Raw genomic sequence first — 26,265 nt, 5'->3', positions numbered from 1 at the left:
TTAAAAGCCCTAACCGATAGTGGGAGTCGAAGAGAGTCGTTGAAGCCAGAGGGAGTTGAAGAGGGGATGTAGAAAAGAAGTTGAGAAAAAAACCCCAATCAGGTCTTTGAATAATCGAATAGAAGATGAAGAGATTGTGCTCGATATAGCTGATATAACCCACCATGTCCCCGATATCAATTCCAACATGACATACTCCTTTTCAATGTGCGGTGCAGAGGGAGTTGAAGAGGGGATGTAGAAAAGAAGTTGAGAAAAAAACCCTAATCAGGTCTTTGAATAATCGAATAGAAGATGAAGAGATTGTGCTTGATATAGCTGATATAACCCACCATGTCCCCAATATCAATTCCAACATGACATACTCCTTTTCAATGTGCGGTGTCGTGCTGGTTAAGGTTACAATCCGCCATGTCAGCCACAACACCTCACATAGTGACCGACATTTATAACCTTGATACCAAGCATACCCATTTTTCTTGTGTGCGCATCGCGGGAGGGGGGCACCAAGCACAAACTTGGTACTTGATAGTAAAGGTGGATGCATCTAAACCATAGATGTGAGATTAGTTAGATGGAAAGTACACCTCCATGTGACCTTTTCTCTTTGTTCTTTACAACCTAATGTGGTCACTTCTCATCCATTCATTTAATGAATGGATAATCAAGCAGAGACAATTTTTAAATGGACACCTTCAAATGTGTGGATGAGAAGCGTCCACATCATCACCAAGCACCAAATTTGTGTACCTAGTAATAAAAATATATACATAGTAGAAAAACAAGATAACATACATACATAATGAATGGATAATCAAGCAGAGACAATTTTTAAATGGACACCTTCAAATGTGTGGATGAGAAGCGTCCTAATGAATGGATAATCAAGCAGAGACAATTTTTAAATGGACACCTTCAAATGTGTGGATGAGAAGCGTCCACATCATCACCAAGCACCAAATTTGTGTACCTAGTAATAAAAATATATACATACACATCATCACCAAGCACCAAATTTGTGTACCTAGTAATAAAAATATATACATAGTAGAAAAACAAGATGTTGGATGAGAAGCGTCCACATCATCACCAAGCACCAAATTTGTGTACCTAGTAATAAAAATATATACATAGTAGAAAAACAAGATAACATACATATAGTAATAAAAATATATACATAGTAGAAAAACAAGATAATATACATAGTAGAAAAACAAGATAACGTACGTACTAACGTACGTACGTACTAACTAACTAACTAACGTACGTACTAACGTACGTACGTACTAACTAACTAACTAACTAACTAACTAGCGTGCGTGCGTACACACACACACACACACACACACACACACACACACACACACACACACACACACACACACACACATACATACATACATAGACAAAATGGCCAGATTGGTATATTTTGTAAAGGTTTGATGACATGTTGGTATATTTTCTTTTAGTTTTGTCAGATTGGTATATTTTGTCGACTCCGACGCCATATAAGTCTTAAAGTTTGGCTGGAGTAGCTGTTCCGGCCAGAGCTGACGAGATTTCTTGCATAAAACTCCTCATTAAAACCCTATCATGCTCCTCCCCCCCTCCCCCCCTTTCCCTCCTCATCCTCATCATCATCCTCCTCATTAGACTATTCCTCCTCTTTACCAACCGCACCCCAATTCTCAAAGGTCCTGTCAGCTTTTCCACCAAAACAGCCCCCAAAACCCTCTAACTTGCCCTCTTGAACCAACCCCAATCCTCCCAATTACTCAATTCAGCAAAGGGAGCTTCAATTGAGCCTTGGATGGGATGTAAGACATCGGATTGCAGTTGGCATTGTGAAAGGGTTGAGGTATTTGCACTTTTGAGTGTAGCCCAAAGATCTTGCATCATAGGTTGAAGCCAGGGAATGTGATTTTAGATGTGGGTTTTGAACCGAGATTAGGGGATTGTGGATTGGGGGCATTGCTTCATACTCGAGTCGATGTTTTGAGCTGTGAGTGTTACGTTGCTCCAGAGTGCTTCCAGAGTTGCAGGTAAAAACTTCAAATGTTATTAGCGTTCCTCAGCATCAAGACCGTGATCCCAACCCAAATTTAATGAGGAAGAGGATGATGAGGGAGAGGTTGAAGAGGATCAGGAGGGAGAGGGGGCGGAGGAGGGGGTTAGGAGCATGATGGGGTTTTATCTCCATCCCGTCAGCACGGGCCAAATCAGTAACTCCGGCCAAACTTAAGACCTATATGCGCCGGAGTCGACAAAATATACCAATCTGACAAAACTAAAAAAATATACCAACTTATCACCAAGCCTCTACAAAATACCAATCTGATCATTTTGCCTATATATATATATATATATATGAGATTAATGGGTATCATTGTCATAGGAGGGGATTTCCTCCTTGACGCCTCTAAAATCACATGATTGAGCGACATTATGGATGATCCGCTCCGTTGAACTTGATCTACATATTCTAAAACCCCAACACACCAAGTTTGGGGTGAATCCGTCATCGTTTGACCCTCCATCGAGCCATATGAAAAGTTCTATTCATTCAAAACCGTTAAAATTGATACGAGTGGATGAATGGTCAAACGACGACGGGTTCACCCCAAACTTGGTGTGTTGGGGTTTTAGAATATGTAGTATATATCAGCGTTTTCAATGCGCGAGGCGCAATGTCAGTTTACGCGCACATGCGCAAGGCGCAATGCGATGCGCGCACCCGAGTGAAGCGAGGCGCACTCAATAAAAAAATTAAAATTCCACGCAAAATTTTTTATTTAATCATGCAAATTAATCAAACTTTCATACTATTATATTACATCACTAACAACTATATTACTAATTTTTTTTTTCTTTACAAGTAATAAATGGCAAATCAAGTTTCAAGTTTCAACTACTAGCAGTCGCACTACATCTAGCTCAAATAGCAAGAATTAATTTGTTTTATAGTGTCAAAAGAAAACCTTGTAGTAGATGCTATTTTTTGTTAAGTATTTTATTTAAAAAACCTTGTAATAGATGTGAAGTATCTTGCCAGAATGAAAGAGGATACGAAAAAGTGACAAGAAATTTTATTTTCGCACTACACCCAGCTCTAGACATCAAATTTCAATCATCCAACAGATAGAGCCCAAGTCCATTAATAATAAAATCACACAAGTGATTCAGAGCTACCAAAGCAGTAAAAAAAGAAAATAAATAACAGAGCAACACAACAACTAAAAGGAAATTGGGAAAACAAAAAGGAAAAAGGAAAAGAAAAAAAAAGAAAAACTAAAAGGAAATCGAAAAACAATTGAGAACAGAGCAACACAACAACAATTTAACACTGAAAGCAGTAACAATGTGTTAAAATACGTACAGTAAAAAAAAGAAAAATTGGGAAACAAAAAGAAAACTGAAAGGAATCGGATGTAAAGTGAATCAGAAAAAAGGAGGAGAAGAAACGGAAAAAGGAGGAGAACTTAAAAAAAGAAAACGAAAAGGAATCGGAAAAAAAGTAAACTGGAAAAAAAGAGAAAGAGAACATGTGCTCGTCGTCGCGGTCTGAGCTCGTCTTCGCCCGTCGTCTTCGCCCGTCGTCGTCACCTGTCGCCGTCGTCTGTCGTCTTCGCACGCCTGAGGAGCGGAGTTCTTTTTTGCTTTCGAGTTGGAGAATGGGTCGGAGGAGTGATGAAGCGTCGAAACCCTAGCCAGATGCCTCTTTTTTGCTTTCGGGTTCAATTCGAAGTCGAGTAAGTACCCAATAACCGCTTGTTGACACTATATATATATATATATATAATATGGGTATGCTTGGTATCAAGCACAAGTTTTTTTGTTTGATAGTGAGGTGTCATTCTCATCCACTCATTCAAATGAGGGATCACATTCACATAGGTTGGGGAGTGGATGAGAATGAAACACCTTACTACCAAGCACAAAATTTTTACTTGGTACGAAGCATACTCATATCTCTCTCTCTCTCCTCTCTCTCACTCTCTCTCTCTCTCTATATATATATATATGTGTGTGTGTGTGTATATATACATATATATATGTATATAAGACAACAATTTGGCATGAATAACAATGCACGCACGTATGCACGCATGCATGAGCACGCGCACACGCACGAGCACGCGCACACGCACGAGCACGCGCACACGCACAAACGTACATACACATACTCTCTCATGATGTAAGCAATGTTAATCTGCACAAGGTTAACATTGCAAGGTGTGGGGTGCCAACTATGAATTTGGAGAACACACAAAACAGGAGCTATCGCTTAATTAAACAGTCAAGCTCATGTCAACAGAACTATTCCCCTCTCTAAAAGGTTCCATGTGATGTGACAAAAAGAATGAGACAAAAGACATGAGAATACTAGTCGAAATAAGTAAAATATTCATATATGGAGAAACAAGTTAAGATAGAAGAAGGTAACAATCATTAAATCAAAGAGAAGTAACTAAGACATTTGGAGAACTATTTGCCTGACATCAAAGAGAGCATAAGAACAAGCAACCAGATAAAAGAGGAATTATAATTACATGCGATATTCTGACCAAAATCCTCACATGATTATGTAACATGAAGAATGCAAAATAATTCCTTCACACTGGCAAGTTTAACATACCACAATAACTTAACCACAATGTAGATCAAAGCCCGCCTAAAAAAATCCCACATAATAAGGTTATAAGAAACATCAAATTTGTGCACAACAATTTTTATGTACAGAAAGAATTTGTTTCAGATTAATTTAGAGAAATAATAGGCCTTTTCTGCATTTTGTTACTGGAAAAATTAAGAATATGCACTAGGATATAGCAGATCGCAGTGATGTGCTGTCTTCCCATTTCTTGCACATGCTTCCCAGTACATTAAATTCACTTTAAAATATGAAAAAATAGCACACAATTCATTGATTAGTCTCACTACTAATAGCATAGACCATTTCCTTTCAAGTAATTATAACATAGGCTACTTTCTCACTAAGCAGATTACATTAACAACCAACACAGCAGATTCAAATTGCAAATAATTAAATTGTTACCTGTAGTGACACATACCTGTGGAACCAGTTGCCACATCTGCCACACTCTTTGCATCCGAGTTTTGTTTGTCCTCATTGCCTGCACCTTTTGCCGCCCAGTTGCAGCGAATCTGTCGATTCCCAAGCCACTTGCCTGCATAATTAGAAACAATCTAGCTCAACAATAAAGCTTGTAATCATCTAAAATCAGCAACAATAAAATATTGAAACCTCCACAACAATTAAATGATAGAACCTTCATGACTTACCATTTAAGTCATTGATGGCACTTTGTGCATCCTGTCAAACGAAATTTGAAAGCATCATGTCAACTCCACGAATACATATGAAGGAAAACTGGACAATAGGAAAGTAACACAAATAACAATAACCTGTTGATTCCGGAAAGAAACAAAACCAAACCCTCTAGAGCGTCCGGTTTTTTGATCCCACATGACCCTTGCATCTCTGCAGCAGAAAGAGCAGTTTAAAACACTATTAAAATGCCCAGTGCACAACTTATACACACAAGTATGTGTTCTTAGGGTATTTAATTGAAGCATTCCAACTAAACTACTGTTTCAAACATCAACAAAAGACACAAAATAATACGGAAAGAAAAATCCATATGAAGCTTACGAGCAGCTGGGAAATACAGAAAAGCAAGCAAATAGAGTATTGTCCGTGATCTCGGGGCTAAGGTCACCAACAAATATGTTGAAGTGCCCTGCAGCTCATAAAAAAACAAGGCACACAATAATGTTACTAATAATGAAATTATGAGATACAACTGTATAAACACATTAAAAAGCAAATTCTAACAAATATGAAATGCAAAACAAAGAAATTTCACCTGATGTATCCTCCCTCTGGTTACTGGTATATGCCCAATTCACCTTGATAGGCTGGCCAAACCTGCAGAGTTTGTATATAATTACATGAAGAAGAAATTATGGCCTGAACAGTAGAAAAAAGAAATAAGCTATGTAACTTACAAGTGCCTCCCGTTAAGTGTCATAATAGCAAGTGCAGCTGATCTACGATCATAGTAGTCAACAAATCCATAGGATGACTGCATAAAACAAACAAGTAAACACCCACACGTTATAGTATAAACATCACAAACAATACTGATATAGCAGACAAGCATTGACAAGATATGGTCATTTGTTCCACAAGCTCGTTTCACAGAGATGACATCTTGGACAAACCAAAAATTATGCTTCAAAATCCTAAACCAGAAAATGCAGGTCTAGCTAAAGGACAAGTTTGAATAGGAGTTACATCTTTAATAAGAATTTAAATTTTCAGGACAACCAGTTTATTCCTCATACTTAAAAGTAATACTAAACATATCAACATCAAAATCCAACAAATGGAAGGCTAAAGCTATAACTTATACATTAAGTAAAATGGTTTACATACTAAACAAACATGAGAAACAAGATCTTGAAGAAAGAGACAGTAAGTCAAGAGTGCTAACCTTATCTTTCTTGATCAGCTTACATCCTTCCAGGACACCACAACTTTGGAAGACCTCTTGAAGAAGAGATTCAGTGACTTGGAGATGAATGTTACCGACATACCTGCAATACCCAAAAGAGGACGAAAAGGACAAATAATAAGACAGACAGCAAATATTAAGGCAGAAAAAATGCAACTAAAACAATGGTTAAATCAAACAGAGGTTGCAATGATAGAAGACCTTATCTCCTCTGGTAAAGATTCTACAAGGCCGGGTAACCTTTCTAGTATGACAAAATCAGATATACCTCAAATAAACTACCCACTATGATGCAGGAATCATTTTGGACTCGGAAAAAAAAACATTTGCGCTATAAAATAGCTTGATCTTAGATTTTTTTGTTTAACAACAAAGTGGCTGGATCAAACATGCAGAAGGAAAAATGCCACAGAAAAAAAATGCAAACAACCTATAGCCAAAAATTCAAATGAAACAAAAAGAAAAGCAAAAAAATGTAGAGAAAATGTCCTAACAACACTCACACACTGCGGCATGAACTTGAATCAAAGCCCGGAGGCAGATTTCCACTTGGGAACATCGGCTCTATCTGCAAAATTAGAAGTGTAAAAAAACAATAAAAAATAAAAAAAAATAACCCCCACTAAAAACCCACCTGAAGTTAAAAATAAAACAATTCCTAAACTAATAAATTTCTATCAAAATAAAAAGGACATAAAATAAACCAAGCTATCTACCTGCTGTCTAGCGCCAAGAAAAGACAAACCAATATCTACCACCCTCCATGATACACATGTAGTAACTCTTATGACAAACAATCAGTAAACGAACAAAGAACAAAGAACAACAGTGCACTATTGGTTATTGGATATGGGCGTAAAAGACAAAAATATTGAAGTATACCACATTCTTTTACACATTACAAGATTCATATTCCAAATATATGCACCAGTAAACATACAGAATAAGTTTATTCTGTATCATGAACATAATTAAATATCATAAATTTCAAGGACATATAACTTCTGCAATACTTATTATGATTCTTATAAATAAAGATAAACGAACAACTCCTTGTTAAAAAAAATGATCATGCAAGCTCCAAAATCTTACTCCTAAGACTGATTTGAATATCACAGACATAAATAAGATGGCGTAACCCTACATCCAATATAAAACAGAACTTTGCCTAAAATGGTTAAAGATCATGAAGCTAGGGTTAGGGTTTCACCTGAGGAGCAGCCAAAAGGGGGTGATTGTACTGCTGCTGCATAAGGCCCTGCTGAATCAAAGCTTGCTGCTTCAGCCTCTGCTGCTGCTGTTGATTCATCATCTAGGGTTTTTGTTTTTCTTCGATCGAATAGCAGAGATAAGAGTTTCTGGAAGATTAGGGTTTTGTAAATTGAGAAGAAAAATGAAGAAAGAAAAAAAAGGATAATAATTGAAAAAAGAAAAAAAGAAAAAAAAAACCCTCGAAATCGAGGGGAAGATGAGAAGTCGAGAGGAAAAAGGAGAGAAAATGGCCTCTGAAGGGGGGAAGAAAAGACCTTGGGAGTGGGTATTTATTTGGTGAGATAGAAGAGCCTAGAAATGCGTGGGGTCGGGTTTTAAATGGGTTTAGCTTGGTGAAGATCCGACCCGGATTTTATGTTCGTTTAAATTTTGGGGTTGGATTCGGGTCGGATTTATGTTTGATTTAGCTTTTACTTACCTAATTTAGTTCTTATAAATGGGAAATTGTTGCAAACCTAGTAGAACCTCTTGCGAATTTTTGACATTGTCTTGTTTAAAAACCAATATTCTTAAGTTAGGATAGTAGAAAGACAGGATATGCCAGTTTTGGGGGGTCAATTTTTCAAATACCAAGATTTGAGAGGCTAGTCTGAAAAAAATGAAGATTTGAGGGGCATATATTAAATTTTACATGCTCGTCGGTAGGTGATTCTTTTCTTATTTTTTGACTACATGGTCAAAGGCTTATTTAAATGTATATTCACAACTAAATAAAAACTTAATTAGCTAAAACACATACAAAAACTAGTAATAGGAGGAACGCTGCGGAACAGTCTTCGTTAAAAGTGTAAACATTGCTAAATAAGCAGAAAACTGAACTCAACAAGCAAGAATAAGAAACCTTTTTGTAACTACATAAACATTCGAGCATTATACAGAGTAATGCTAAACAATGTTTACATAAAAATTGCACGAGGCATATATATGCATGACAAGAATATTTAAGTATAGAGCCACAAATTGCACATAAATTATGATGAATATACAACAAGGCTTAACTTAAATTACTGCTCAAGCCTTTCACTTCTTCAAAGCTGTCATAAAACTCAGTTAGGAACTCATTCTGCTCTCTCCGGTTTCGTTACAATTGACTTCTTTGTTCTCTGAACTTTCACAAGTATTAGTTTCAATGCACTTGAAACATGAGCAAGACCTGGGCTCATAAGAGAAAAAATTCGCTGGGTTTTATCGATCGGACGTTAGGAGAGCAATCATGGCATCTGCAGATTCAGGACCTTGGTTGTTTACGCTGGGGATTATGTGCTCTGGAGATATAAATTGAACAAACTCTCTCAGTTCTGTGAAGCTGCAGTGTTCACTATATGGGACTTCATACCTGCAAAAGTAAGAATATTTAAAAATACAGTAAAACCTATCCCACAGACACATGGAAGCTTAGCTTATCTCTCTTTATTTTCAGAAATATCTCCAGCATTATCAATGGGTATAACCAGGCAATAGTAAAGTGAAGTTCAACCCATCCGCGAACAGTTATATTTACTTCAGACTTCTCTCACTTTTTTGATAACTAAATAGTTCTCATATGAAAGTTACACGTTATAATACTATGACAAACAAAAACATCAAATGAAATCACTTTACTTTTGAATGACAGATATGTGGTAAGATATTTGAGTTTAGCCTCTGAAGAAATTTATTTTGTATGGAAAGAAATCTAATTTCTTTTAATTTTATTAACTTTGTACCCCCAACAATGGGATAATGCATTTATTTGTCTGAATTATTAAAAAAAAATCGGAAATGTCCCTCTCTAGTCCCTACCTCTCTCTACTTAAATTCTTTTTGTTAAACCTCATGGATAACTTTCATCTTGAGAATAGCATAAATCTACGAATCTACGATAAGTTGCATGAGGACATCTTGCTCCCAAGTATCTAAGTCTGAAAAATATAAGTTCATAACTGACAAAGCATAAAGAAAACGATCGTCGAATAGAAGTAACTTGTATCTTTGTAAATGCACTAGCAAGAGTATAAATTTTGTATACATATTTTCCTTTTTGGAAACAATATTTTAAAAAGCGGGTTCCTAGATCACTCGGGCGCCTGTTTAGGCCTAAGCAGTACCAAGGCCGTCTGCCTAAGACTTGGGAGCCCTTAGGGAAATGTGGGCCACTTACACAGACTACATCATTTAGGTTTTGGCCATGATTTCCTCCGCTGTTGGCTTCACGTCCTTCGACCTCCTCCGATTTTCAGTAAGACCTCTCCACCAACACTTCAAACAAAAGAAATCCGCCTAGATCTCTAGGCATCTGCCTAGGCCCAGTCTAGGGGTCCACCTAGCTGCTAGGCACCAATCTGGCGCCTAGTGGCACCTAGCGCTTTCTGTGTAACGTTGCTCTTAGAAGTTATCCATTAAGCGCACCCCCCCCCAAAAAAAAAAAAAAAAAAAAAACCCACCAACAAAAGAAAAATGAAATTTGATTATATAACTTCTGAACTTCTCTCTCTGCCACTGTCTATTGTCAGGCCATCTTATGCCTTTTTGGTGTGCCTTCTAATTGGATATTCGCTTCATTGAAAGTAGTTATATTTGTCTGTAGAGCACCAACTTCTAGGGAATTTTTTAGTTCCTTATGATGGAAAAAATGGATCTGCACTTGTCTTAAAGAGAATCCATAGCGAATGAGTTGCTTAAATCGACAATGCTTTGTTTGTCGTTCAGGCATTTATACAAGTACCGATACATCTTGAAAATTATAACTTGTAAAGATCCATATAAGATGAATATGAATTAGTGTTATTTCCCTTCTTCAGTTGACATAAAAGCTCAGAAGGTGTACAAAAAGAAAATATAGATGACATTTGTTGATTATTAGAAGATTATTAGAAACTATGTTTCAAGTAAAGGAACTTCTTACCGACCCCTTTTCTGAGATTTGAGATGAGCTACTCTTCCTTCAAAAATGAATACATACACAACCCTTTGTTGACGGTCAAAATGTATTCTCACTAAGGATCCAAGCAGTGAACGCCCACGAGAAAAATAAATTTTTCCTTCGTTTCATTGTATTTCTTTTATTGTAATCTATGTCAATTACAATTCAAAAGAACCCGAAACACCCTTATGTTTCAGCTTTCAGTACTTCTATCTTGATACCATCTAAACTTATATATGACAGAGGCCTTATTGCTTTCTTTATCATAAGGTTCCATTATTATTCATTGGTATAAGATGAAAAGGTCAAAAGAAAACCTAAATACAAATTGTTACATTAGCGGTTAATTTTAGTAACCTCCATACTACATAGGTTTGTCTTCAAAGCATTATTTACTTTTATACGAAGAAAGCAGTCAACAAGGACCATATGGACATCAAACTGAGTTTGCAGAAACTTTCTAATGAGAAATAAGTAGTGTGTAAGAATATAACCTGATGATGGTACCCTGCTGCCATCTTCTCCCAGGAGTCTTCTTCTTTCCTTTTCCAAATGTCCAACCAGTTGGAGAGAATGCCACTATTAGGTTGAAGTGACCCTAAGAAACAGATACATATAAAACTAATGAACAAAAAAAAACACTAGTACAACTAAAACATTAAGACTTTATCCATAGCTGTCTTTTTTTAAAAAAAAATCAAACACTCTAAGGAATAACAGTTAGTCTTACAGAGTACTGGTGAGATAAATGCTTCATCCGTTTAAAGCTTGCTATTGTCCACATGGGAACGACATGAATGTGGCTTTCTTTCTCATTTGCTGTAAACCATTGCATGTCCTCCTCAGGAAGCTGCAAGCATCTAAGCAAGCGCAGCTTAGCAGCCCCAACATAAACTTTCTTTTTTAGTAGTCGAGCAACCTCCAGGAACAGCCTCTCTTTTCCTGCGACCAGTAAAGAAAAGACCCAGGGACAATCAGAATACACTGGTGTAGGAAGAAGATAATTTTTTATGCATTTAACCTTAAAAAATTATATGGTTATTGGTTTTTTGGTGCTTCTATGTGGTGTTGGTTTTGAACTAAAATCACAGGATTTAGTAAAATTTCACATGATGGAGAAAAAACTGCTCCACCAAAACCACCAGGGAGGATTTGATTCCTCTCAAAACCTTATCAAACTTTACATCTATGTTCAGATACAAATCTATCCACAAAACCACCCGACACAATTTGTGCCCACCCCTACAGTTGAATTTTACAGCATGCCTTTCTGCATTGGATATTAGGTCAAAAGGTACCAGGATATCCTTTTTCTCCTTGTAATCTCATGCCAATCATACTCGTAACTTATTACTCCCATCTCTGATTCTAATATACTTTTGAATCTATTTGACACACACCACCTACTTGTTTTGAAAGTTACTCTTATCTTTATAAACTGCAGGATCCTTGTTTTAAGTCCCAATACTCCTAACAGTATTCGCAATATATATTTTGCAACTAGTACCTTAGATATATGTCTTAAAAAAGTTACGCGTAGATTGACCATTGCTAGCAAAATATTATATGATAACAAAACAGGATATTCATGTTTCACATGAAAGGTTTGAGAAGGGGAAAAAATTGCCAAAAAGAGAAAGAGAAGGGAAAATGAGAACAAAAAATCGATACTAAAATATTTATAAAAAGGTGGAATGATGGTTGCTTACCAATAGTATATGTACCGATCAGAAAGAGAGTTTTTGGGTTAAAAGCTTCTGCTTGAATAGCTTCGATGACAAATTGAATTACAGCATGTTGCTTTGGAAAATCATACTGCAAAAGATTTTCATGGGCATAAAAATGTTTAAATCTAGAAAACATTTGAAGAAAAGTGAAGCAAAAAATTGATGATGAAGTACCTGTGGATTACAGTAGGTAGTGTCAAGGACAAGTGTGTGGATATGACATGACTGCAAAACAGCTGAGCTTGCCATTTCTGCAGAAAACCGGAAATCCCCAGTGTGCAGAACAGCCTAAAGAATACAAAATGCTAAAATAAATCATATTCTCTTCAACAAAACCAGTTAAGTTCTTATATACTTATCTGGATTTATTATACGAAACATTTACTAAAAGGCAATGAGAAGATAATGGCATACCTTACCATTGGGTGGCTCAAAAAGAATAATAATTGATCCGGGACAGTGATTCGCATCTAAGCAAGTCAAGTTAACACCAGAAACCGTAATTTTTTGGTTTAGGGGTAATATTTGAAGCCTTTCCCATGGTACACCAATCTTCATATTCACAAGGTGTGCTGTAATAGCAGAACAGTATATCTTTCCATGGCAAAAGTTTTTTGTAAGACCTTGATAATCTGCCCACAGATAAAAGTTTCAGGAAATATCATCAGACCACTAACTAAAAACTGTATTTAAAGGGGGGAAAAGAAAGAACATTGCCAACAAATAACAGGTTTATGAGAATTATGAATTTAGAAGATAACACACTAGTAACTAATAAACATCTTGGGAGGGAATATTTGTAAAAATATTTTTTGAAGTACATGGTGATGGGATTGATTTTAAATTATTACGTGCAAATACAAAGGGTGAGGGCAGAGCGATTCTCTAAGCAGAGGCACCTTCATGAACCAACATAGAAAAGAAGTAAATCAGCTTAGTGGCTATGACAGTTTTAAGTAATTTAGACTGTCTTTCTAACTATTAGAACATTACGAGCAACACATTCTGACTGTGCCATTCATAGAATGAAAAGAGTATAATTATGAAATAATGATTTTGGAGCTATAGAAGGTACAATTTCATAGAAAAAGTGGCAGCAAGTTATGATAATTACAACAAATATGACATAAATTATCACAGTTGCAAGAGAAGTAAAGACTTACGATCCATATGGAAATGTGTCAGAAACCAGTGAGAACAATCTGCTCTTAGAAAACGGAAGGCGTCCTGCATTTACAAAACAATTGCAGAGGAGCATGATTAATCTAGTGTTACAGTTATCATAAGAATCAAACACACACAAGGGCGGGAATATTGAACAGATAATGTATGGTACATCCTTGGAGCTATGTTATCACTCCTTTCATTTTATGAGCCATTATAATCCAGGATCATTAGCTGCAGCTGTATTAGAAAACAAACATGCAAGCTAATACTCAGTTATGCAGTACCCAAGGTTTTAAATGTCAGATGTCGGGTTCATGTCGGATGGCTGAAATCCATGTCGGATAGCGAAAATCAGGGATATATCGGGGGACATGGACGAAATATCGGATTGTCATATCGGGTGGTGCGCATATGTATAATATCATATCCAAAATGTAATCTAAGTATTCCTAAATTCAATATAAGCATACTTTATAATTCTAGAGGCGGCGCCGACGATGGGTGGATTCCGACGTCGCAGGGAGGCAGTGCCGGCGACGGGACATCGTAGGGAGACAGTGTCGGGGCTCTTCTTATTCTTCTTCGTCTACTCGGGGTCCTTCAGATGAGTCACCGACCACCATATTCCCTTTATCCCAACATCGAGGTACTATGCCGCCCTTGGGTTCGGTCAGGGTTCGAATTTCGGGGCGCAACGGGAGATAAACGACGGGGGTCCGAGATGGAGGTGTGGGAAGGACGTCGTCGTTTACGAAAGGAGTGATCGGTTTTCAAGTCCGCTGTAGCCCTAAATTTTCTCTTTTATTTCTATTAGGTTCATAAGAAACCCTTAAACATGAGAACGGGTCAAACGGGCTTGAATTTTTATCACTAAACCCAAACCCGATAAGAAAAAACAGATCTTGAAAAAGAAGGGTCATATCGGCCGAAAATTAGCCGATATGCCCAATATGACCTCGATATTTCCGATTTGGCCCTGAATTTCCGATTTGGCCCTGAAAACCGACATACGAGTTGAAAGCGTTCATGTCGTGTCGCTCAAGCCCTCAAACTAACATGTCAGCCGACATTTAAAACATTGGCTGTAATGCCTTAGTGAAACCTGGTACCATTGGCTCACCAGCATCCTTTAACTGATCAGGGATAAATTGGCTCTCCTGGGCGATGTTATTATCTGTAGCTTCCCCCATCTCCAATACAAGCAACACTAATTTCTATTCTGAATGAGCTCAAATTAGTATAGAAAGGTAAAAAGTAATATTTGTTTTAGATTAACTCAAAACAACATGAACTAGAATGTACCCAAATAAGCATGGAAAGGTAAAAGAGTAATCTCTGTCTTAAATTAACTCAAAGCAGCATACCCCTCAATGTTCGAGGTGCCTCGTCCGCTTTGCATGCTAGGTATAAACATGCAGCGACAAATTTAGTTGGATCCCTGCTTTGGCAGCCTCCGATTACTTTCATATTTCTATAGATATCCTTGGCAGAGTCCTCTAAAAAATTGTTTAATTTAGAACCACAACTGAACAAACATTGAAAGTTATGATGATCTTAGAGAAGTTAACAGAACAATGTATTCATGAACGGAATTTGCATGGACAGAGTTATGAAATTTGTACCTTCATGCGTGATACAGCAGTCAACCTGTTACAAGCAAACAAAGTGATCAGAAACTAGTCTTTTTGATAAAACACCATTCTTTTTTGATTAATTATTATGAAACCACTCGAGGTTTGACCTACCATTTCATACCTCCTCTTCTTCACAAAGCTCCTCATTTATTTCAAATTCCTCTTTCAACGTGTGTTACACGCAATTTTTAAACAAAATTAACAATGAAGACAATGGTAGGAGGGGTTATAATAAGAAAATAACAATTGGGACATCCTAATAATTAATTAGACTGATGGTTTCGTAATAATTAGTTTTTTATTTTATTTTTTTTCAAGAACACCATTTGCCAAAATAAGATTTCTACAAAAGTCCTTTTCTTTTAGCCAAGAACTCTTTGAAAAATCTTCTGAGATGCTAGAACATGAAAAATTGTGACGTTATCAAGAACAATGCTATCAACTAGTCTAATAATCTGATGCATCAAGAACTCAAATTCAACATGAATACAAAACTCAACAAAAATGAAGAAAATAACAGTTAAGCATCCTAGTAATTGATCAAACTCTGATGGTTTCGTAATGATTAGTTATTTTATTTTATTTTTCAAGAACCCAATTTACCAAACAATATTTCTACAAAAACCCTACAAAAACCCTTTTCTTTTTGCCAATAACTCGCTGAAAAATCTTCGGAGATGCTATCAAGAGCGTATTGAAAATGAAAGATGAGAACTTGTGATATTATCAAGAACAATGCTATCAACTAGTCTAATAATCTGATGCGTTAATAACTCAAATTCAACATAAATATAAAACTCAACGAAGATGAAGAAAATAACAGTTGGGCATCCTAATAATTGATCGAACTCTGATGGTTTCATAATAATTAGGTTTTTATTTTATTTTTTCAAGAACACAATTTACCAAAACAATATTTCTACAAAAACCCTTTTCTTTTTGCCAAGAACTCACCGAACAATCTTCACAGATGCTATCAAGAACGCACTGAAAATGAAAGATGAGGACTTGTGATGTTATCAAGAACAATGCTATCAACTAGTCTAATATCTGATGCATCAAGAACTCAAATTCAGCATGAACGCAAAGGAAAGAAACATAAAACTCAATGAAGATGAAGCAAAATGAAACACACATGTCTCCAATGCTATCAATTAGCCTAGAAATCTCATCGTCAAGGTCAACCTGAATCATTGCAGCAATCTCAGGAGCTACAGGGACATTGTTCAGATCATCATCACCAAGCATCCTCTCCGCATTGAAGACAATTCTTTCCTCAAGAACTAAACCGCACTCTGAACAGATTTTATCCCCAGTGGTGTAGTCTTCGACCACCCCAGATAAGCGCTTGCAATCTGCACAACTCTGAACAGATTTTATCCCCAGTGGTGTAGTCTTCGACCACCCCAGATAAGCGCTTGCAATCTGCACAGAAGTCCATTGTTCAAGCTGTTTTTTGTGTAGTCTTCGACCACCCCAGATAAGCGCTTGCAATCTGCACAGAAGTCCATTGTTCAAGCTGTTTTTTGGTGCTTTTTTATCAGGTTGGCTTAGAAATTTTTTTGAGAATGTGTTTGTTGAAGATGTTGTGACTTGTGAGTTCTTGCTTTTCTTCAGTCAGGTTGTGTAAGGGTTTTCTGTTATTGGTGTCGTTTAGTTATATGGGTTGAGGGGCTTTCTGAAGATAGAGATTGCAAAAGGTTTTAAGTGTGTGTATATATAGTGGGGGCTTTGGGGGAGAGTTTATAGAGGCTTCAAGCTATGAGAGGGAATTTTGGTTTTGAAATAACTAGCACGTGCAAAGCATGGGTGAGACATCATATGTTTATCATATTAAGTTCAACTCTCAATCATGTGATTTATTTCGTATCCATCATTTGCTCTGTGTAGTGTATATATATCCCATATAAAACTCTGCCATTTATATTATTTCCAATCTATTTCTATTAATTGCATTTACAATTGAAAATTTATAAAAGAAATTAGGTTTAGACATATTTCTTGCAATATAAAATAAATTATAGAAATCATATTTCTTTAACAATCAACATACAAACTAAGGAAGCATTACTAATTAGTTCGAAGTTAAGGAGATATTATATTGCATCTAGCTGCAAAATAACATATATAATATTGTATGGTATTTGTGAGAACATATATTACATAAAATATTCTCCATACCTACTACCATCTTCTGAGACCCTCCTCTCCCCCATAATTTCATATATGTTATAGTAATCTCCTGTAGTTGTGAGAACTTACATTACATGAAAATCTTCCTACAACTCGATCATCTTCTTTATTAGTTATTAACTACACATTTTAATTGAGTCGATGCAAGTCATTACCTAGTACTCCAAGAGAGCTTGGTGATTTGTTTGATTTCTCAATGTTAAATTGTTGTTGGACCATGAGTTCACTGTTACATGACCAAGAGAGCTCGATGCAAGTCACTACCTGATAATATAGTAAATTTATTGCATTGTTTTGAATTCCAAAAGGATGAATAATTTATTTTATATTGCAAGAAATATGTCTAAACCTAATTTCTTTTATAAATTTTCAATTGTAAATGCAATTAATAGAAATAGATTGGAAATAATATAAATGGCAGAGTTTTATATGGGATATATACACTACACACAGCAAATGATGGATACGAAATAAATCACATGATTGAGAGTTGAACTTAATATGATAAACATATGATATCTCACCCATGCTTTGCACGTGCTAGTTATTTCAAAACCAAAATTCCCTCCCATAGCTTGAAGACTCTATAAACTCTCCCCCAAAGCCCCCACTATATATACACACATTAAAAACCTTTTGCAATCTCTATCTTCAGAAAGCCCCTCAACCCATATAACTAAATGACACCAATAACAAAAAACCCTTACACAACCTGACTGAAGAAAAACAAGAACTCACAAGTCACAACATCTTCAACAAACACATTCTCAAAAAACAATTCTAAGCCAACCTGATCAAAAAGCACAAAAAAACAGCTTGAACAATGGACTTCTGTGCAGATTGCAAGCGCTTATCTGGGGTGGTCGAAGACTACACCACTGGGGATAAAATCTGTTCAGAGTACGGTTTAGTTCTTGAGGAAAGAATTGTCATCAATGCGGAGAGGATGCTTGGTGATGATGATCTGAACAATGTCCCTGTAGCTCTTGAGGTTGCTGCAATGATTCAGGTCGACCTTAACGATGAGATTTCTAGACTAATTGATAGCATTGGAGACAGGTGTGTTTCATTTTGCTTCATCTTCATTGAGTTTTATGTTTCTTTCCTTTGTATTCATGCTGAATTTGAGTTCTTGATGCATCAGATATTAGACTAGTTGATAACATTATTCTTGATAACATCACAAGTCCTCATCTTTCATTTTTAATGCATTCTTGATAGCATCCGTGAAGATTGTTCGGCGAGTTCTTGGCAAAAAGAAAAGGGTTTTTGTAGAAATCTTGTTTTGGTAAATTGTGTTCTTGAAAAATAAAATAAAAACCTAATTATTATGAAACTATCAGAGTTCGATCAATTATTAGGATGCCCAACTGTTATTTTCTTCATCATCGTTGAGTCTTATATTCATGTTGAATTTGAGTTATTGACGCATCAGATTATTAGACTAGTTGATAGCATTGTTCTTGATAACATCACAAGTCCTCATCTTTCATTTTTAATACGCTCTTGATAGCATCTCCGAAGATTTTTCAGCGAGTTCTTGGCAGAAAGAAAAGGGTTTTTATAAAAATCTTGTTTGGTAAATTGGGTTCTTGAAAAATAAAATAAAATAACTAATCATTATGAAACCATCAGAGTTTGATCAATTACTAGGATGCTTAATTGTTATTTTCTTCATTTTCGCTGAGATTTGTATTCATGTTGAATTTGAGTTCTTGATGCATCAGATTATTAGACTAGTTGATAGCATTGTTCTTGATAACGTCGCAATTTTTCATCTTTCATGTTCTATGCATCCTTGATAGCATCTCAGAAGATTTTTTAGAGTTCTTGGCTAAAAGAAAAGGGCTTTTGTAGATATCTTATTTTGGTAAATGGGGTTCTTGAAAAAACTAAAATAAAAAACTAATTATTACGAAACCATCAGAGTCTAATTAATTATTAGGATGCCACAATTGTTATTTTCTTATTATAACCCCTCCTAGCATTATCTTCATTGTTAATTTTGTTTAAAAATTGCGTGTAACACACGTTGAAAGAGGAATTTGAAATAAATGAAGAGCTTTGTGAAGAAGAAAAGGTATGAAATGGTAGGTCAAACCTCGAGTGCTTTCATAATAATTAACCAAAAGAATATTAATCCAAAAAGAACGGTGTTTTATCGAAAAGACTAGTTTCTGATCACTTTGTTTGCTTGTAACAGGTTGTCTGCTGTATCACGCATGAAGGTACAAATTTCCTAACTCCCTCCATGCAAATTCCGTTCATGAATACATTGTTCTGTTAACTTCTCTAAGATCATCATAAGTTTCAATGTTTGCTCAGTTGTGGTTCTAAATTAAACAATTTTTTAAAGGACTCTGCCAAGGATATCTATAGAAATATGAAAGTAATCGGAGGCTGCCAAAGCAGGGATCCAACTAAATTTGTCGCTGCATGTTTATACCTAGCATGTAAAGCGGACGAGGCACCTCGAACATTGAGGGGTATGCTGCTTTGAGTTAATTTAAGACAAAGATTACTCTTTTACCTTTCCATGCTTATTTGGGTACATTTTAGTTCATGTTCTATATTCTTCTTTGTCCTTCTTAGGCTAAGATGTAATGTCTTCTTTAGCAACTAGTGAACATAGATCAATATCACTATGGAGTCTTCCTCATGAAGGCATGAGTTCTGCATAATCAAAGCAGTTCGAGAAGACGAACAAGAAGAAGAAAGAGGGAAGTGATATTTTGCCACCTTGCTTATAGTATAGTCTCATTGGTGGGTAATTGTGAAGTTAAAAGACTTTTGATTCTTGTGTATACATGTTTGTCATTATGACCCAACTAAATTAGTTATTTTGTATATGTATATATTAATTACAGTTGAGAAAATTGACACTCTAATAGTAAATTCTATAGTGAAATCATATCAAAGCCCACAAGGTCAAACTTCACACTTGTTATGAATTTGGTTCTAGATACCATTTTGCAAAATCTCAACTGACTCCAGCAAGAAAGAAGCAAACTGACTGACTGACTTATTAGTGAAACCATGCAGGGACGGAGGCACATAGGGTCCATAAGGCCCTGGCAGCCCCTTGGGAAATTAAAAAACATGGGTGGTAATCTGTTGTAAATTTTTTTTAATAGTAGGGGCTAAGATGTAAATGATTCAAACAAAGAAGGTTGTTTTTTGATATTATTCCCCCAAGTCTTTCATATTTGAAATTAGTTCCCCGAAAAGTGTTTTGAAACTGGTCCCCAAAATCTTCATATTTTGAGATTAATCCCTGAAATCTCTTAAATACTTGAAATTAGTCCCCCAACGCTTTCAACCTTCTACTAACTAGAGGGACTAATTTCAAAACTCTTAAATGATTTAGAGGACGACTTCCAACATATGAAGATTTGACGGGCTAATTTCAAACTACTTGAGGATTTGGGGGACTAATTTTAAAATACAAAGATTTGGGGGACTTCAAAATATGAAAGATTTGGGGGATTAATATCGATGTTGAACGGATGGATTGCAAGAGAGTTTTGATTCTCGCAATACCTTCCGTTGTATTCTAATTTGAAATTTGATGTTGAAAGTTTTGTTATGTATTGTGGTTTAGATACTAATTAATCATGCAATTTTTTTTACATATTAGCATGTTAAACTATCAAATTTTTTGCCGCCCCCCCCCCCCAAAAAAAAATTTAAAAAATAAAATAAAAAAACCTGACTCTGCTACTGAAACATAGTTAAAGACAAAATCATTTGTTTTCAATTTACAAGGAACATCATATATTATTTCCACGCTAATGTGTTTTACACTATTTATTGGAACTCCTATATTTTCCAATGCTATCAATATTTCACTGCTTCAAAACAAGTGATCAGATAAAATTAGGTAAAGTGAAAGCAAGGGCAGGCTGCCTGTATATTATTGACAGGTGAAATTTGTTTACATCAATTATACCTGTACAAAAGTTGTTATCTTCACAGTTTCATATTTTACTCCTCAATGAATCAGCAGAAGCAGAGAAACCTAGCTTGTGTTTTGTGAAATAGGATATAGATAATCACAATAAGCAAATAGCAAAAATTATCCATGAAGACAGAAAAAAACACAGAAGAAAATAGTTCTTGAAGTAGGAGGAGGATTTATTGTACCACTCGAAATGATGTTCCTGCTATGGTACACCATGGGGGTATATCTCTATGTTTTCCCATGTTGACGTGACTTCTAGGGCCAGCCCTCTTACGAACTGAACCCCTACTGGTTTTCTCTACCCCATGCGGAGCATCGCTGAGCTTGCAAGGTCCCCTACTGCTAGCAGGACCTTGAAAAAATTCCGTAATTAACTTGTTCCCAGGTATCGATGATTTTGTTTTCTCATCAATTGTCGTGATGCAGTTGTCTCTTTCTATGCCATAGCCATGATTATTCTTTTTCCGGAGCTCATTGAGTGCATGTACAATTTTTTTTCTCGGTCCAAGTGCTACAATCCCTATACTGAGAAGATCCTGCAACACTACAAATATTTCAATAGGAGGACTAGTTAAAACAAACTCATCACTAAAAGGAAAAAGAACTGGAAGCAGATCAGCTTCTGAGAATACAGAATAGTAAATCACTCCACCAGAACAAGGACCACAAAGGAATCAAAAGCTAATAAACGAAATTGATAGGTTGACTAAAGATTTATGGGAAAAAGTAGAGACCAAGAAGTTACACATAGCAAACCTCTTCAGTTAGCCATTGAAGGGTCTCCCAATCAACCTCCTCCTTGATAAAAGCTTCTTCATATCTAGAGAGACCCAATGTCCGTAGCCATTCGAGAACAGGATTGACATCGGGAACTTGTTGAGGAGAGTCAGTTTTATTTATTTCAGCAGCCAGGAATTAGCCACCTGACAATTATTGTACTTTTTCAATACTTATAGTTTAATACCAAAGCATAATGAAACAATGAAGTCTCTCCTTTTACTGCAATAGGTAAAGGCAACCCAGAATAGGAAAACTGTCTAACAGGCTTCTCAAAGAGCTTTCTGTAAAGAGCACATTCTTTCTTAAACAAATAATTGCCAACTAAAGACATGTCACATAACAAATGCCTTATTTTATAAGCAGCAAGCAGGGTCAAATACAAGCAGAAAAGTTTAAAAATAAGTAGTAGTCCTAGAAGGAAAAGGAAGCATATTTGAATTTACATAATACATAAATAAATAACTGAATCCTTGAATGTGCATAAAAATCCTAGTATCAGAAAATAAAGTAATTACTGCTGCAATGAATATGCAGATGCCAATAATTATGCAGTTTAATTATAAAAAAAATTCAGATGCTTAATTTAAATGCATACCTGTAGGTGTAAATTTATGCTTAGGCTTTATGCGGCTCATATTGAATGCATAATAGCAAACATAGAACGGTTATACAGTAATTTATGTCATAAGAATCAGCATCAGGAATGTACAAGAGGGCATAAAAGAGCATAAAATCTCAGCATTCTGATTTTTTTACCTTGTGTATTACATACTTGGAAATCACTGTACGAAATCAACATGCAGACATGAGTAACAGAGGGACAAGGGCAAAAGTGAATGGTTTTAGTCCTTCAATTGCACCAACATTTCATAGAGTAAGCACATTTCATAGAGTAAGCAGTCCTTACATGGTATGGATTCTCAATATTCCCTTCAAGCCATTATACTTCCTGTTCTCATAGTGAATATGGGAGAATATTTAAATGAACAACCTAAGAAAAAAAATACTCCGATGTCATTAACAACTCACACGGTGTATGAGGAGGACGCACTGTGACACCCACACTTTAGTCCCACATGGGCTAGTATGAAAAAATATTAGTGGCTTAAATAGAGAAGCTCAAGGCCTAAGAACAACTAGTGTTAGCATTTTGACAGTGGGTTTTAGCCAACATCGAGTTGTTCTCGGTGGGTCTCATGGCTTGCGCGCGCCAACGGGACCTTGGGTCCGGGGCATGACAAATGGTATTAGAGCAGTTGTCAGCCGGAATTGTGGAGCTAAGTGCTATACGGGGCTAAGTGCTACATCATGTAGATGCGGTGTGAGCCACCTCTAGAGCCCGTATGAGCCACTTCTAGAGTCCACATCCGTCTGGCAGTAATACTGAAATGTGCCAATTGTCATGTCGTGACGACGAGGACGTCGTCTTTGTAAGGTGGGGTGATTGTGACACCCACACTTTATTCCCACATGGACTAGTGTGAAAAAAACATTAGTGACTTAAATAGAGAAACTCAAGGCCAAAGAACAACTAGTGTTAACATTGACAGTGAGTTTTAGCCAACATCGAGTTGCTCTCGGTGGGTCCCATGGCTTGCGCGCGCCAACGGGACCTTGGTCCCGGGGTGTGACATGCACCATGTTCCGTGACGGTAACGATGTTATGCAATCACATGCCTAGTTCAGTATGTGGGAGTAACCGAATAAGTATCCAAGTAGACAAAGATCTTTAAGTTGTCCTTGATCTTCTTTTATCAATGTGCATGTTCATATTTCGAATTCTTCAAGCTATTCAGCTAAGTATACCTTGAAATTTATAGGCAAAGCTAGCACTGAACAGAGATCACTGTGAATAGCAATTATGACATCTACTAGATGAACAGATTAGCTTTTTTAAACTATCTGCAAATCATGAAACAATTAGCAAGACGTTTTTTCAAGGATAAAGTTTGTGTTGCACTGGTTATTTTTCGCTAGAAAATACTCAAGTTATGAACATGGGTTAACTTGCATACACTAAACAAGGTTGATCTAATTTTTTTTCATATAAGTTCAGATGCAAAGATTAAGAGTGATAGAATCACCTCAGTTGTCATAGCTTTGTCAAGGCAATCATTTGTGTGAACTTGTCGCTGCTCTTCGCTCAAATAAGTGATATTAGCGCCGCATAAGGGACATTCCACTAACCCATCCTTGTCCATCTCAAATGTATCGTTGTATAAACCATTCCTTTCAAATGAGAAATCACTAACACTTGAGCCACCTTCTCCAATTTCACAACAAAGATCCATTAACACATTAAGCTGAGTCCCCAGCTCCAAATCCCTATGACTATCTACAGCATCAGATGAATCACACTTCACCCTCGACCCCAACAACCTAGATTCAACTGACATAGAGTAATAACTAGCCTTTCCTATCTTTGAACACATTTTATCCTGACACCCCTCAAAATATTCCATTGATTTGGGATCTTTCTCCTTCTGTCTCAACTCAGCATTGCTAAAAGCATCTCCAGCATCTGTTGAACACAACTTAGCTTTCGATTCCAGCAGCCTCGACTCGATTGACATTGAGGAAGAGCTTCCTCTTTCTTCTTTCAAACTGCTGACCACCTCAAGAGGAGAGTGTGTGTTGATGTCAAACTGCACATTTTCACAATTCTCCATGGTCTTCAATTCTTCTGACCTTAAAATGTCCTCCTTGACCTCATCCCTCTCCTTGGACTCAATAGCAGCAGGACCTGTTAGCTCAAAAGTAGAGGAAACGCATATATCAGAAGAAGGGCTAGACTGGGTTAACCCTAACCCAGATCCAATTGGCCCCAGAAGCTGACACTTCTCGTCTCCCACTTCCTTGCTCTCATGAGAAACCCTAGAATTTTGCATTAATGTCTCATCGCTAAGCCCGTTCTCTTTGCTAAATTTAGAAATCTCAAGACCGCGCACATTAGAAACCCTAGAAGAATCGGACTTTGATACCCGCCTAGCTCTTCGATTCTCCTTTCCATTTGAAACCGAGGGTTTCTGCCTCTTTCGAGGCGGCGGCGCTCCGTTCGAAGGCCTCAACGGTTGGGAGAAATTAGGGTTTCGAAGGGACGACAAGATGAGATTTTGGGCAACGGCGACGGCTTGGCTAGGGTTTTGGAAGTCGTCGTCATCGTCCTCGGTCGACATTGGAACGTTTAGGGAATCGGGTGCTCTTGATTTCATAGCGGGTTTCGGATCCAAAGAGATTACGAGCTGCTTGAAGAGGCGAGGGAGTGAAGTGAGGAGGCGTATGGTATCTGGCCACCGCCGGTGAAATTTCGGGATCAAGTGTTTACATCTTGGCCGCCCATTTTGTGAAGGAGGGCGATGGATTGGCTCCCGCCAGAGTTGGTATTAAAATGGACGGCTACTTCGAATGGAGTGGAAATAAATGTTAGTGGGCTCTAAATATTGGTAATGGGCCTAATAGTGACTACCGTCAACGGCCTAATACTAATTTTGTTTTTTATTGATGTTCGGCCTTTTAAATCACAAGGTGAAAACATTAACGAAGACTAGAATTGACTTCTGAAATTTCGTTCAGAGAGAGAGAGAGGGAGATTGCATCGGCATTAATTGACATAACAGATCTAATATCCACATTCCTTTTTTTTGGTGTTCAGGGGCTGTTTAGTTCGCTATTATAAGGGGTGGAAAACTCAGAAAACCCCTCCACGTCAGATTTTTAACCCTCCACGTCAGCTTTTTTGTTTCCGTCCATTTCTTTGTGCCGTTTTGGTTCGCTCGAATGGAAGAGGGAAAACTCTGCTGAAATCGCCGCCAACTAAGATTTTTTCCCCTCTCCGATTTCCTTCCCCAACCAAGTGAAATTGATGAAAACTCTGCCACGTTAGATTTTTTTTCTTCTCTGCTTTGTTTACAAAAGTTTTCCTTTTTTTTCTATGCGAACCAAACACAAGAAAAATAAATACATTAGTTTCCCACCATTTTTTATGTGCGAACCAAAGCAAAACAATCTATTTCTTGGAAAAGTTTGAAAAACTCAAAACTTGTATTTCTTTACATGGAATTGTATTTTTCTATATCAAGAAAACGAACCA

At 36.7% G+C, this 26,265-nt stretch overlaps 2 protein-coding genes across 2 annotated transcripts in view; both read right to left on the bottom strand.

The window, feature by feature from the left end:
• The window catches only part of LOC109844359 (oligouridylate-binding protein 1-like), a 10,314-nt gene extending 2,259 nt beyond the window's left edge, over window positions 1–8,055 (bottom strand). Inside the window, exons 1-9 of the mRNA XM_020413358.1 lie at window positions 7,750–8,055; window positions 7,043–7,107; window positions 6,519–6,621; window positions 6,031–6,107; window positions 5,889–5,950; window positions 5,675–5,762; window positions 5,428–5,503; window positions 5,305–5,335; window positions 5,073–5,189 (exon numbers count right to left, since the gene is read on the bottom strand). Of these exons, the coding sequence (XP_020268947.1) occupies window positions 5,073–5,189; window positions 5,305–5,335; window positions 5,428–5,503; window positions 5,675–5,762; window positions 5,889–5,950; window positions 6,031–6,107; window positions 6,519–6,621; window positions 7,043–7,107; window positions 7,750–7,851 (721 nt within the window). The 5' untranslated portion in view covers window positions 7,852–8,055. The remainder of the gene's footprint in view (window positions 1–5,072; window positions 5,190–5,304; window positions 5,336–5,427; window positions 5,504–5,674; window positions 5,763–5,888; window positions 5,951–6,030; window positions 6,108–6,518; window positions 6,622–7,042; window positions 7,108–7,749) is intronic.
• Window positions 8,626–25,527, bottom strand: LOC109845675. The gene is made up of 14 exons (XM_020414945.1): window positions 24,260–25,527; window positions 22,360–22,476; window positions 22,152–22,310; window positions 21,578–21,931; window positions 15,230–15,254; window positions 14,972–15,103; window positions 14,717–14,814; window positions 13,604–13,667; window positions 12,855–13,072; window positions 12,615–12,728; window positions 12,423–12,528; window positions 11,444–11,655; window positions 11,208–11,311; window positions 8,626–9,147 (listed from the first exon to the last, which is right to left on the bottom strand). Exons 1-14 carry the CDS (start codon window positions 25,385–25,387, stop codon window positions 8,997–8,999), a joined length of 2,982 nt encoding a protein of 993 aa, XP_020270534.1. The 5' UTR covers window positions 25,388–25,527; the 3' UTR covers window positions 8,626–8,996.

Source organism: Asparagus officinalis, chromosome 6, assembly GCF_001876935.1.
Source record: "Asparagus officinalis chromosome 6, Aspof.V1, whole genome shotgun sequence".
Lineage (NCBI taxonomy): Eukaryota > Viridiplantae > Streptophyta > Magnoliopsida > Asparagales > Asparagaceae > Asparagus > Asparagus officinalis.
This window is presented reverse-complemented; position numbering and strand designations above follow the sequence as displayed.